The sequence below is a fragment of the Myripristis murdjan genome, chromosome 22 (genome assembly GCF_902150065.1).
Source record: "Myripristis murdjan chromosome 22, fMyrMur1.1, whole genome shotgun sequence".
Lineage (NCBI taxonomy): Eukaryota > Metazoa > Chordata > Actinopteri > Holocentriformes > Holocentridae > Myripristis > Myripristis murdjan.
In genome coordinates this window covers 26,812,174-26,826,898 of record NC_044001.1, presented here as the reverse complement: position 1 = coordinate 26,826,898, position 14,725 = coordinate 26,812,174, and the positions used below count along the sequence as shown (strand labels likewise).

Genomic DNA, 14,725 nt, shown 5'->3' with positions numbered 1-14,725 from the left:
ACTGGTTTAGAAACTAACCAGCTGCTATTGATGCTGTAACTCTCCCTTGCCGTCTCTCCTGCAACACTTCCTCCTCCAAGAGTACCAGCAGATAGCAGTAAAGCTCCAGTCACACAAAACATCTCCAGTATACCCAAGCAGAGTTAACACCATTTAGATGTTTAATCTGCTGGGAGTTGGCTGCCGTTCTGGACTAAATTTTTCACAAAGCTGACACTGTACATTTTTAAAATTGTACATGTTTAAGATTACACTACACTATATTAACCAAATGACAGTGGAACCCTTACTGACACGTTGCACAGTGCCAAAAAGTGCACAATAATTTAGTCACCATTAACAGTATGTTACAAATAAATAAATGAGTAAGTGAATAAATAAATTCACCTACCTCTACATTGTGGAGGTTGACCACTCCATCTGTTTCCTTCACAAACAATTGCAGTGGCACCCTTTAATCTGAAACCATGGTAACAGGAATACAGAGCCACCAACTTGCCAGGCATAGAGGATAATATGAAATCCCCATTCTTTATCTTGCTTGGAGAGCCACACAGTTCTAAGGCTGGAATATGAATAAAAGTTTTTCACAATAATATGCAGCTGGACAATGAAATATGTGTTTAAAAACGCAGTTCCAGAAAACTAACAACACACATACATATCACACACTATTTATAGATATATGTATGTATGGATAGATAGATAGATAGATAGATAGATAGATATGGAGAGAGATAGATATGGAGGGAGAGAGAGAGAGAGAGAAAGAGGGAGAGAGCGAGCGCACGCAGTGGAGCAGTGCTAGGACTAACCCTATACTCTATCAGGCTCACCTCTGCTCTTCTCTTCTCTCCAAGCCTCCAAATTGATTGGTGGGATGTGCTGACAGGACAGGTGATCAGAGGGGTATTTCCCGAGCCTGAAGGGGTCACGGGGGAGTGTGGTTATGTCACTATTGTCACAGATGATACGAGATAGAGACGATTTTGTAAGCTCAGCCTTCTGTTGCTCAGTGAACATACCCTGAGCCTCCCACCAAAACCTGAAAAACAAAGGACATATGTCTGACACAGACATTAAAAATCAAAAATATACAAGTATTTCAAAGTAACGTAAGAACAGGAAATTTCCTTGGAGGCATAAGGCTTGATTTGGCAGTAGATTTAACATAAAGCCATCATCAACCACTCTATTTAACATGGGCAATATAACAGATTTTTTCCCACTCATTTAGTTAGTTAGTTAGTTAGTTAGTTAGTTAGTTAGTTACTTACTTACTTACTTACTTATTTACTTAAATTAGCAAACAATAACATACCTATCACCATCACGAAGCACTTTCATTTGCTTTCCAATCAGGCAAGAGAAAAGAGGGCCAGTTCTTGAGCCTGGCAACAAGCTTTCAACAAGTCCTCCCAGCCACACATCAATGTTGTTAGGATGTTTGTACATTTTCAGGATCTTCTCAGCAACTCTTCTGTTTCCTATGATGTCTCCTAAGTCATCTTCTGTCTTTATTTGCTTCAGTCCACAGAATGCCCTCCAATCATTGTATCCTGAAACACAAAGTCAGGTCTGAATGTGAGATACTAAAACATTTTCAGAGAGAGTATATCCATTAGCATTCACTAACTAGCATATTGACATTTCAACCATTCAAATCAAGATTTTGGAGTGCCTATACTGTTTTTAGCTACAATATCATGAGCTAAAGACCACACCATGAGCTGAGGACTACACAGCAGTTTGTGAGTAGTGGTGGGAGGGAGGACAACATGGAGATGGTGGTTGATGGCAGCGAGTCATCCATGCTATCACTGTTCAGTTGGGTCCTCAGTATTACTCAGTAGTGAGAAGCAGTTGGGGTCATTCTCTTTGGTGTAGGGAAGGACTTGTCTTCCGCTGGAGGTCTTGCACTTGGTGGACTTCCTTGGAGAACTACTGACAAACAGTCGATAGGAGGAGCAAGAAGCAACCAAGGTTGGGGGCACAGAAGAAAGGAATCGATCATAAGGACAGGGATGAGGAGTTGGGATGTGGTCCTGCTCCTGAAGCTAATGTACTGTAGCTCTAATAAGAAAACTATGTACGCCATACCAACAAAAAGTTATGAACCAAAACTTTCAATAACAACAGCAGTTCATGAGTTCATGAGAAAAGGAGGGAGAGGGGTGAGATGGTGATCGTTGCTGATGGCAGGAAGTTATCCAAGCTTTTGCAATAAGTTTTTCCTCGTCATTAGTGCATAGTGAATCCCCCAAACCTCCCTAGTTGAGTTAGGATAGACTGGGTAGTGCTTAGGCTCTAAGCCTCTAAGGTCAGAATAGATGAAGAGATGATGGGCTTGAGAAGACCAGTGACCCATGACTTTCCTTAGAGTTGAGAATCCAAGGCAGGAGACTATCACGATGTCTACTCTTCAGATTCTCACTTTCTTGGGGTGAGACAGAAATAGCAGTGAGTACGTAAGTAGGTGACAAACCAGCCCATGTCTGAGAAGAGAGGTGTGCAAGAAAGACCCAAATGGGTTCAGGGAAAATTGAAGCCTGAATCATAAGATACGGTAGATCTGGAGAAGTGACATCAGATGGTGTTTTAGGTGGAAAATCAAGATGTTCTGGTGGTAAAGTGAGAGGTCAGACATGCAAAGCAGTGAGGCAGATTAAACAATGTTCAACTGTCTTCAGCATCCTCAAAACTGAGGACAACCAGCAGGAATGTTGAGAACGTTTACATGCACACCTTATTCCTGTATTAACTGGAATATTCGCAATATTCCGGTTGCGCGCGTGTCATGTAAACACGCACCAAACCTGTTTAAGGTCATATTCCGGTTGGAGAGAATTCCGAATAAGACCCCTGGCATGTGCCTGTTCCAACCGGAATACTGTGGCATGTAAACACCTTAGTCGGAAAATGCCCCAAACCGGAATATTCAGTCACAACTGCGCATGCTCGACTCGCAAGGAATTCTGTGGCGTCTCTGTTGCTATGGTTACTGCAAGCGGGGAAAACAGCATGGCAAACAGCAGCAAGAGCCAGGAGACTGCAGTCTGCCTTCAGCTAATGAAAGACTTAAATATTATGGAGTATATCGTTGGGAGAAAACATAGAAATAGTGACAGAAGAAGAAGAAAAAGAAGAAGAAGACGCTGAAGAAGACTTCTTCGCCTGTTTTACCGGCAGACCCGGCGCCTATACACGTGCTGCTGCCCCCCGTGGCTGAGTGTCGCATTACGTAAGAGAGTGGAATACGCCGAAACACGGGGGCATGCCAAGTGACATGTAAACGGAATATTCCAGTTGCCACAGTGCAGTTACCTTAGCCGGAATATTGACCTGAACCGGAATATGGTGTGCATGTAAACGTAGTCATTGACTCTACTGTGTGCTCTTCCTGGAGGGAATAAAAGGTAGCCTTTGATGGTGGATGTTCTAATGGATAATGAGGTTTGGGTGTGGGCAACAAAACTGGCAAGAGGAAAGAGGTTGAAGGATCGAAACAGTCCAACAGAAGGGCAGGGTGCTGAGGGCAATACTACTAAGAATTGTAATGGAAGATGCGAGTGTGCGATCTAGCGGTTGAGCATTGTACCTCAGAGTGTTGTACAAGCAGCAAAGATGCAGCAGTGTAATTTGTTGCCCAAGCTTCCCCAGTAGAGATCCTATTGATTTGGTGAAGGTGGGCAGTGACATCAGTTGCTAAACAAACATAAGCCTGGGCCTTCAAACTGAAGATCTAGGTCAAACACCAGGTAGGTGGATGAGCTAGACTAACAGAATATGAATGAAACATGGGGAAACGTAGTTATAACAGGTCCCATAGTCAAAATCTCCTTGTAAAAAAAGAGGGTGTCTCCCCGGGTGAGCTTCCCATTCTTCTTATAGGGAAATCAATTATTACCTTGTTTAACATTAATAGTAATATACCCTTGTTTTGTGAGATTTTTAACAGATTGTGTGGTTAGAAAGTTAGACGGTGTGCCTAAGAATATTGATAAAGTTTACTAAAGAAAGTTTTTTTTTTTTTCTTCTACATTTTTTTTCTACATGTTTATCAGGTTTTGTCATCTGTCATTCTGGTTTGATTAGGTTGTATGTACAGTAACATAAGCCCGGATCTGACCAGGAAGTGCGTGATCTCGTCCCCTCTGCATATTCAGTGCGGCCAGGTCCATCTTCTGTGATATGTTAAGGACAACCAGGTCTTCTGTGACTTCCTCGGCCATCAGCTTGTCTGTGCTCACAGCTGTTGCTGCTGTTCCTATTATACCCCTGAGGACTGGTTCAATTCCACCTGGACACAAAGAGAAGCCTTAATAAAACATTTAGCCAAAACCGATACCATTAACATAAAACAGGTTTGGTTTTGTGGTATGCTGACATGCTTCAAGTGCACACTAGGGATGGGCGATACCAGACTTTTTCAATTCTATATGATACTTTTTGTTAAAATTTTACCGATACCAGTACCGATACTGTTAAAATGGGTATCTCACTTTTCAAAATAACAGTCATGTTTAGGGAAAAATATTTATTTATCTATTCATTTGTTTATTTATTCATTCATTTAATACACATCCATTAATGTACGTGACAAGAGCTTGCCTCACTGCAACTTATGGTGACTGTTTTGCCAACAGACAGATAGACAGATATGGCAAAAACATAACCTTCGCCACTACGCAGGGAGAGATATTAACTACCAGCGGTGCTACCTGAATAATCTTTGCTTTTCTGAAAAGTCTCTTGGAAAGTCCTTTGTCAGACAGAGGGAGCTGCAGGAGACTTGGATGTGGAAGCCTCTTCTCGCTTTTGTTCAGCTTCTTTGAAACTGTGATTTTAAATCCTTAAAAAGATTACTGGTGTTACTTCTGTGTGACATGTTTTATCACAAATTGTGCATCTTGATGTGTTTTCATCTGGGTGTGAAAAGTAACACCACACCACACAGTGTTTTCTCGTCTCCATTCTCTCTATGATTCTGTCTGTCTGCGCAGCCACATAATGTGCGCTTGGTTCTCATATCTCATAGGTTTTTCAACGTCATGTGACACGGGCCAGCTTATATGTGCGGGCTGTTTATTTGCACAAACATTATACAAAAGTACTGAAAACGTTTGGAATTGTTGCAGTCATCCACATTTTGTTTTTATCTAATTTTATTATCAATATTTTTTTAAAGGAATCGATGCACTTAAGTATCGATTCCACAGTATCAATCTGCCCATCTCTAGTGCACAAATGAGAAGTGCTCATATGTAACACCACCAGGCGACTTTACACGTTGGCAGCTCAAACTGGCAGTGAAAAGCAGCTGTACTCAAGAAATCACACAAGGATACAAGGATACAAGGATACAAGGAAGTTTATTTGTCATTATACAACAGGTTGAATAATGAAATTAAAGTGTGGTTCCCTCTTGATTGATTAATTGATTGTATAGAAAATAAAATTATTAAACATGGAGGAGTGCAGATGGTGCATTTAGTAGTCTCACAGCCTGAGGGAAGAAGCTGCTCTGTAGTCACACAACATGACGGGAGCAAATTTACAGTGTCTTAATGAGTAGGGATGGGATATTCTTTTATGTTGCAGCTTTAATTTGGGATTTATGCTAGAAAGACAGCTGTTTTTGTTTTCACCAAATACACCTTTAAGGAGTTGCTTAAACCATTGCTGTCTATGGACCATATGAAAAAAAAATTGCACAGAATCAATAATACACAACATTTGTATGAAACTAAAGGCACAGCATTTGTTCGAGACTGTCCTCTCGCAAAAACAGCTCCATATGGCATTTGTACAGCTTATTAGAACCTATAGTGACATTTTAAAGTGAAGCGACCCCTACCAGTGCTGTAAATTAACAACACCATGGTGTAGTATTGAGGCAGCAACAAACTCAGTGTACTGAGGCTGGTGGGGTAGCGGATGGGTCAGTCAGCATGTCTTCCACTTAGCTGACCTGAGTTCAAATCCAAGCTTGAGCAGCGGTTGTTTTTAGATAGCTAACGTTAGCTGGCTAATTTTAGCAAACCGTGATCTTTTCTTAACCTTAGCCATGACAATAAACCTTTCCCCAACCTTAACAATAACCTTTTCCTAACCTTTCCTGAGCTAGCTCGCTCAGGAAACAGTCCTTTGGGACGTATTGGAGGGCTGGAACAAACAACCAGAGTGATCATATGAGCTGGAGGACTTGATGGTCTGTTCACTTGTGCCTGCTATTCCATAATCATGGTCTATTGTTAGCCACGAGCACCCTTTTAACAATGTCAATAGATCTATCAGCTATGCATATGATAGATAAAATAGGGCAGTGGTTGTCAAGGTAATTTCACTATTGTACCCCCTTTAAAATATTTTTTCAGCCAAGTACCCCCTGAGTAGTGCAAAACAAACAAAACAATAAAAAAAAAAGATAGAAAAAAGTCTATATAAAGTAAGTAAAAAATGTGGTTTATCAAACTTGCATTATTAGAGTATTAGAGCATAGACTGTTTATTTTAGGAATTATGCATAAGTGATATTATAAATATAAATTAACATCTTTAAGTACATGTACCCCATTTGAGAACCACTGAAATAGGGTATGTACATCAGAAATGCATTGATAAATGAGAAAAATTGGTCCTCTGCAAGAGGGTTTACTGTATGCCCTTTAATGAATCTCCTTGAAGTGGAAGCAGTCTACTGACAATATGAGCTAAGTATATGACATAACAGTGCATGTTGGCACACTCAATAAAACAACAACAACAAAACAAAAGACATCCAATCAATGGTTTAATGTATGCGAGTCATAATTAATTAGACTGAGAGTGTTTCAAAGCTGGAGCTAACCTTAATACATTTTTCCCCCATTACCTCTGGTTGTTTTAGTGTGCACACAGAATACCCTATTATTTCCGGTAGCCAGCTTCATCAGAGTGTACTGACCTTCTCTGACAATTCTCCATGGAGTGAAGAAGGAGTTGTGCAGTCTCAAGGGGCGGAAGTGCTCATGTTCCTGGAAGCTCTCGTTAAGTCTCCTGAGGATTGGAGTGACAGTAGCGTGGCCAAACCGGAAAGCAGCGGTGGCAAACACATTGGAGGCTGACGGGTTTATGGTGGGGTCATATCCCTCATAGGGTCCAATGTACTGCTCAAAAGACTCCGGACCAATAATTTTTGGAACATAATCTCGCATGGTTATAATCTGGAAGTCAAAAAGACAGACAGGATTGCAACAAAATAAAAAGAAACCTTTACATATAAATGACATCAAATCTAAAACCTGAGATTTGTGTACACTAGTATCTCGCTTTGAAGCCGCAAAATTTACATCATGATGGAGATAAGGACATGGCTTAATATCCCACAAGATCGTTTCTTGGGAATGTGTACAAATACAGCTGAAAGATACTCCTGTGAGATAGCGCTTCTATAATATCCTGAGCCTGGACATATGATTGCACTTGTTACTTTTACAGTTCAGCACATAAGATTTAATCTGTTCTCATCACTATTTATAAAGGCCTCAGTTCACCACCTGAATCTTAACACAGAACCAGCATATACACACTCCCTCTCTCTCTCTCTCTCTCTCTCTCTCCTGTTAAATGCAATGCAGTTGTCAAGTGCAGCTTGCAAGAGTGGATGTCAAAACCAGACAGAGAATTTAGTTTTTTAGTTTGAACTTGCTTTGAAGATAGCAATGTTACAACAGATGCCTCTAGTTATTTTTCATTCTGTCTCTTCCCGAGATTAAGTTGTTTGCTGCCATTCAAAAGCTCTGTGATGCAATTAGTCTTACACTTTTTGTGATCGTTTAAATGCTCATTTTGATGCCGCTCATATGCTGGAAGTAAAGGAGAAATGGTGGTTCTTTAAGTCTAACCTGATGACAACCATTTCTTACTTTGCTCAGAGCACAGTCAAGAAAAACATTTAGACTTTAGTCTTGGCATTGCCAGATCAAGAAAGTGATCATCTGGGCCAAACGTTAAAATTAAGCTAAATTAAGATCAGTTCCCACTAAACAAAGCAATATGATGTTTCTGCACCATACCATTAAGTGTGTGGCTATGCAGACATTTTACCCTGGTTTAAGAACAAACTTGTCTTTGTTGTCCTAACAGTTATGACATTTACACTTGTCAATCCAAAATCAGGAAGTTTGTTGAACTGGGTTATAAAAACAATTATCTGTGCATGTAAATATACCCTAATGTCACTCTAACTGTATGAGTTATGAGGTGTGGGAAAAGTAATGCCTGGGGTATGAGGCATTTGAGTATGCCTGTACGTGATAAGAGCTATTTAGCCTGGGTTAAAATCCCTGTAACAGAAAGAATCTACCTCAGTGTTGTGTCCTTGAGCAAGACACTGAGCCCAGGATTAACTAAGCTTGCTTTAAGACAGTTTGCACATTTCATGCCCCTCATCTGCTTGAGCTAAGAGCACAGAGATTTTGTCTTATTCTCTGATATATTTATACAGATCGAGCTGTTGTGCAAATAAGCCTTGCACAAGCACATATAACCCCCCTCTCTGCCAATCTGCAGGCATACATTGCATGCTTCAACTTTAGGGTAATCCACCAAGGCAGGCAACATGTTACGCTTTACCACTTAATCAGTGGAGGCCTTCAGCTCTTGGGCAAAACAAAGGGGGCTGTGCACAGCTAATTGCATTTATAAAAATGTATAAATTGTCTGTTTCAAAAGCAGTAAATTTGTAGGGTTAATGTTGTCGTGTTTTGGACTGGGAGTGTATGGTTTAACCACTAATATCATAATGTAAAAATGCCTAATGCTATCTATCTTTCTATCTATCTATCTATATGTATGTGTGTATATATATATTAGCTGTTGATATTGCTTTTCCACTGTGTATGTCATGTGCTTGCTTATGCCAAATCGGTTTCTGCAACCCACTGTGTACCTTTGGCATAGCTGAGAAACTTGTCTCCTTTACATTCACTAACCTCGGCACTTAAGCTTTCAGCTGGGTCTGCACAACCTCTTTTATCTTTTGAAGTCATTGGAGATAAAGCTGCACGCTCGTGCCACAAGTGAAAGTGTGGTTGGTTTACTCAAGGAGGACTTGAGAGCTTCTTTCCTTGTCTGTACAAATCTTGGCCTCATCATTGACTGGTAGCTGGGAGATAAGGTGCTGACTTATGCTGAATTCTGTTTTCTTCCATAAATGACTTACACCAGTTTTGGGCCGTTATCACACACAGACAAACACACACATGGGGCTTTAGCACTCATCACCTCAGTTGTGCTCATTTTTTTACCCACTGAAAAAAAAAAATCAGTGCTCAAATTTCCTGTGCTGCTCCTCCTACAGGTTTGCAGTGCACTGCATCCCAGCCTCACACCTCCAGCTCTTCACTCAAGTTGGAATGCAGGATTTTTGCAAGCTGGTTATGGTTAATGAACATGCATGTTAAGCATATTAATAAACTTGTGCTGTCATGTGTCATCTAGTAAGAAATATTGCTAAAATTAGTGTGAAGCTATGATCTCAGCCAGCTCTCAGCTCCTTATCCATAGTTTCATCTTCTCACATTTAGATTACTGGAGTTCACTTTTCACCTGCCTCAATCAAGCTGCTCTTTCTTGTCCTCTGTTGGTCCAAAATACAGCTGCTGGGCTGCTCACCGAAACTAACCGTAAACCTCACATGACACCAATTTTTGCCTCCCATCACTGGCTTCCTCTGAGATCTCAAATTAACTTCATGATTACCTATAAAGCCCTGCAGGGCCCTGTACCCTCTTACATTACTGAACTGCTGGCCCCATATTCCACTTGCCGGGCGCTTAGATCCTCAAATCTTGGGCTTCTATCTGTCCCTGACTCTCATTTGAAAAATAAAGCTGTGTGGAATCGTCTCCCCCAATCAGATAGAGCTGCTGAGTCCACTGGTTGTTGTCAGCAACACATTTTTATAGATGGGCGTTTTTAAAGTAAGATTTTAATTCCTATTTATTGTTATTGTTTAGCCTTTTAAATTGCTCTGCTTTCTTCTTGTAATTTTACTTGGTTTTATTTTTTAATTATCTTTTTTTACTGATTTGATCAATTTATTATCTTATTGTATTCTATTTGTGAAGCACTTTTTAGCTGTAGATTTTTTTTTTAATTCCTTAGATCTTCTAAATGCGCTTCTCAGGATTATTATTATTACATAATAATCATTATAATCATTATAATGATCATTGTTAACTCACATATTATTGAAAGAACTGCCTGCCAAACACCCATCTCTATTAAATGGTGTAAATCTCTTTCCTCTGGCATTGTCTCTGAGTCATTCAACATAGCATTTATTGAACCACAGTCCAACTACAGCCCTGAAAATCTGAAAGGCTGCATACCAATTTCCAATTTTGCCTTCTTATTAAAAAAAAAAAAAAAAAAAAAAAAATGGCAGAGCAAAATTGTAGCCTGGCTTCTCATTCAGTTCAAGCAATGCAAATTACTCCATCCACTTTGATTTTGGACATCAGCTTTGAGACAGCTTTTATCAAAGCAACAAATGACCAGCAATCAGCCAGAGTACAATTTCCATACTGCGCAATATAAAGACACGTAAAGTGAATTTTAGTGTAAACTGCATGAAAACTTGGAGAGTGGTGCAATTAAGTTTGAGAAAGCCATATAAATGGGTTTTAATCTTTATGATACATTCAGCTAGTCCACTGGGTCTGTGCTGGGAGACACTCCTCTCTATATTTATCTGTCTTTTCTTTTATCATGTCTTTAAAAACCTGAAATCTGCTGCCAGCCTCTGCTGCCATCTTTATTTTTATAAAGTGTACCTTCTCCCACTGTGGTGCAGTTTATAACCATAGCATTAGATACAAAGAATATTGTTATATCAGAGTAAAATCTCCCTCAGCTGCAGTGAAAGCATGACACCCTCTCTCCCTGTCAGTTTTCTCTCCTTTGTGGACTGACCCTGAGTTATGATTCCCTTCATAATGAAATCTATGTCTGTGCTCTTTCTCCAGGTTGTGGTCCACTACATATCAATTAATACCAATTCAGTGTACAACTGCAACATGCCCATACATACTTTATAAGAGATCTACTCATACAGTCTCACTTTATTGCCCAGTTTCTCCTTAGGAATCATCAAAGTTGCTTGATAGACTTTTACAAACACCTGCAACCTGTGATGCAATATCTACAGTATCTACCAACAGTGGTACCCAATTTATGGTGTCCACCATTTATAGCATTTTTGTAGTTCTTCTGGATAATGCAGAACAGTCCACAGTCTGCAAGCCGAGCTCTGTTTCATATCAAATCACCACTGTGAGGGAGCTGCATTCATCCCCTTCCTACACACACATATTCCCAAAGACATAGGCCTACATGTGACACCGGTGTCTTTTGTTGAGTGTTTATTTGGTTAATCTGTGTGAGATGGATCCTATTTAATTGATTGATGCATTAGTTGGATTTATTTTCAGGAAATGTTTTTGTTTGCTGGATGTTCTGGTTTGTTTCTGATCCCATTTATGATGTCTGTCCTTAACACACTGACAGGCTGTGGCAAGTGGTTCTCTAAAGGTCTGCAAGAGTTCTGGGCTGGCCTGCTGTGAAGTTGGCGGATGCATGCAGGCTCTCTCACAGACTTTTTGAGCACATTATTGTCATTAATACTTACTTACACTTAACATTAACAGAAATGACAGATACATAGATAGATAATGCCATGCCATGTTAAAATAAATATGTTTCAAGGATAAAAAACAAGTACTAATAAGTATATTAGAAAACAATACCGCAAGTGGTACTGTTGTCAAGGTAACGGGATGTCACAGTGTTCTGTGCCACATTCCTCATATTGATGTCCCTTCTAACCCTTGACCTCTGCCACATGCAGGTGTGGTGACATCCCTTTAAGCCTATGAGGGCTCAGTGCTTGGACAACTCTCATGGTCATGGAGGTGCGCCCGTGACAGTGTTACTGACTGAAGGTTGTAAGGGACGTGGCTTATGTTTGGTTTATTGTTGATTTGTCTGACTAAAATGTAATTGTTCATATGATTTTGGGAAGACTGTGTAAACGTGAAAATTAGTCACTGTACATGTATGTGTTGACTACAGCTATGTAGAAACCACCCCTTTTTCTATTTTTGATGCATTCATATACTGGGTGGATGTCAGATTGTATTTGTCTTGGTTGTGGGTAGAAAGCAATTATGCCTCTCACAATCACTGCAACCAGAAAAGGACTAATTTCTATTTAATTTCATATTAGTAACCTTTGCTTTCTTAACAGCCCTGAATCAGTCATCATTTTCACCACCACTTTCAAATTTCATTTTATCCACTGTGTTTCAGCTATTCTTAGAGGAAAAAATGCCAAAAAGGTCAAGTTTTTGGTCACTGTTCCTACTCCCATGCCACTGGGTATTCTTCAGATTCTATCATTGATGCTGACAATCACTGACATTAACAAGACATCAGCCTCTGTTCTGTACTCTGTGTCAGGAGACACAAGCAAAGCAGGGAAAACATCACCATCCAAGAAAAAATGACTGGCCTGCTCAGAGTTCACTACATCTCCTTTTAAAATGTGAATTAAATGACTACCCTAATTTAATGTATTTGTGACTTTAAACATTCATTCTTTTCTGTCATTCCTTTTGACATTCATGATTGATGGTGTATTATTATCCTCGGATGGATGAATGAATGGCACAAGTTCCCCCTTAAAAGCTCTCAATTCAGATCTGAAAACTGAATTATGGAAGCTGTTTTGCATAGACTAATGACCAAGCAAAAGGCACACTTTTCATTTTTGCACTTACATTTCAAACTTTTAGGGTTTTGAGAAAGCAGGAACATCTGATAATGCACAGCTTAACTGTAGCCCTTAGCTGAAAAGGGGAAGTTCACACTGGGGCACAGATATAACACAAAGAAGGCTCAGTTAATAAGGTGTCTGTGGTTGTACTTTTGAATTCTTACTAATAGAATGGTATTTGCCGGACCATGCAAGTGTAATACAGCCACCAAGTGTGGTCCAATAACTGTAAAATGAATGAGGTATATAAAGACCTGCAAAGAACATAATTTTGCCCAGCAACACAAAGCTGAAAGTTTGTGTTGAAGGATGCTGAATATCCAGTTTGTATCTGTTTAATTCATTTTGGAGAAGAACACTCCCAGTGAGGCTCTTGTTCTTGCACCAGGGAAGGATTTCACGGACCAAATTCGGTGGATGTATTACATTCTCATGGCCCAGCAACCACCGCCAAGAATCTGAACTTTGAGGACACATCTGAGATTTGAAATGTGAGCCATTCATTTTTTGTTTTGGCATGCTGAAACCATGAATCACTGTGCCATACCTGATGCATAGCTCCAACAATCTTGCGGGTTTCTTGGTACACAGTCTCTGCACTCCAATGGTAATTGAGACGTTTCAGTGTCCCTCCGATCCGATTGTGTTCCCTGAGCCACAGGGTATGCAGTGAGGTCAGGGTCAGACCCTCATTGGCTCGAGTGTCTCCAGCAGCGAAACACTCCACCCTCTCCCCCTGGGGATCATTTGAATCCTGCAGGCAATCCGAGGGTAGTTTGGTCACAAAAGGCAGATATGGCCTACCTTTTGGATCCTTGTATTGCTTGTTGATAGCCAGTTTGCCATCAGGGCTGGAGAGGTCACGAAGGGAGCTCTGTAATTTCGGGGTGTGGCCATACACTACAGAGGCGTCCAAGAACGATGTGATGGAATTAGTTTGTTGACGCTGCAGAGGCTCTCCAGTACTCGGCCCAAAAGTGGAAAAGCAAGCTGGAGCTGACCGAAAAAAGGGCATGCAGCTTTGGCTGCCAGACATCATGTCATGAGACTGTAAAAAAAGACATTAAAAAAAGTCAAATTACCTTAAACTACTTCAGTAACTATTTCTGTATACATTCGTATAGACGTTTTAAAGTGAAGTGACCTCTAGTGGTCCTGTAAATGACAACACTGTGGTGTAGAATTAAGGGAGCAACAAAGTCTGTGTAAGGAGGCTGGTTGGATGGCAGATGGGTTAATCAACACCACGTTCACTCAGCCAACCCAAATCGCATCTTGCGAACTAACATGCTAGCTAGCAAGCAAACATTACCTTGCTAGATATCACAGTCAGGAAACAGTTCTTTGGGTCAACCTATGTGATCTCATGAGCTGGAGTAGGAGGACTTGTTGAAATGGTAACACAATAATGGTGCATGAATTAAAACTGCAGTAAGCAATATCTGACCACTAGAGGGAGTTGAGAGCACAATCTGTTTTGAAACACACAAGGCGGTGGCACGGTGGTGCAGTGGTTAGCACTGTCGCCTCACAGTGAGAAGGTCCTGGGTTCGATTCCCACCAAAGGTCCTTTCTGTGTGGAGTTTGCATGTTCTCCCCGTGTCTGCGTGGGTTTCCTCCGGGTACTCCGGAGGTTTCCTCCCACCGTCCAAAGACATGCAGGTTAGGTGAATTGGAGAAGCTAAATTGCCCCTAGGTATGACTGTGTGTGTGAATGTCAGTGTTTGTCTGTCTGCCCTGTGATGGACTGGCGACCTGTCCAGGGTGTTTCACTGCCTTCGCCCTATGAGTGCTGGGATTGGCTCCAGCACCCCACCCCCGCGACCCTAGTGAGGATATGCGGTTTAGAAGATGAATGAATGAATGAATGAGCACACAAGGCCAATCCTGCTTCCACAGGTGTGTA

General features: G+C 40.7%; 1 protein-coding gene across 3 annotated transcripts in view; it reads right to left on the bottom strand.

Moving 5' to 3' along the window:
- Positions 1-14,725, bottom strand: part of tpo (thyroid peroxidase) — a 29,227-nt gene that overhangs the window by 1,119 nt on the left and 13,383 nt on the right. For 2 of the 3 annotated variants that reach the window (XM_030044544.1, XM_030044546.1), the window contains 6 exons: positions 13,367-13,867; positions 6,946-7,204; positions 4,130-4,300; positions 1,322-1,559; positions 837-1,045; positions 392-565 (listed from right to left, as the gene is read on the bottom strand). In XM_030044544.1, coding sequence (XP_029900404.1) covers positions 392-565; positions 837-1,045; positions 1,322-1,559; positions 4,130-4,300; positions 6,946-7,204; positions 13,367-13,867 — 1,552 coding nt within the window. Of the gene's footprint in view, positions 1-391; positions 566-836; positions 1,046-1,321; positions 1,560-4,129; positions 4,301-6,945; positions 7,205-13,366; positions 13,868-14,725 lie in introns of those variants that run through there. The other variant, XM_030044545.1, reaches the window with a different exon arrangement.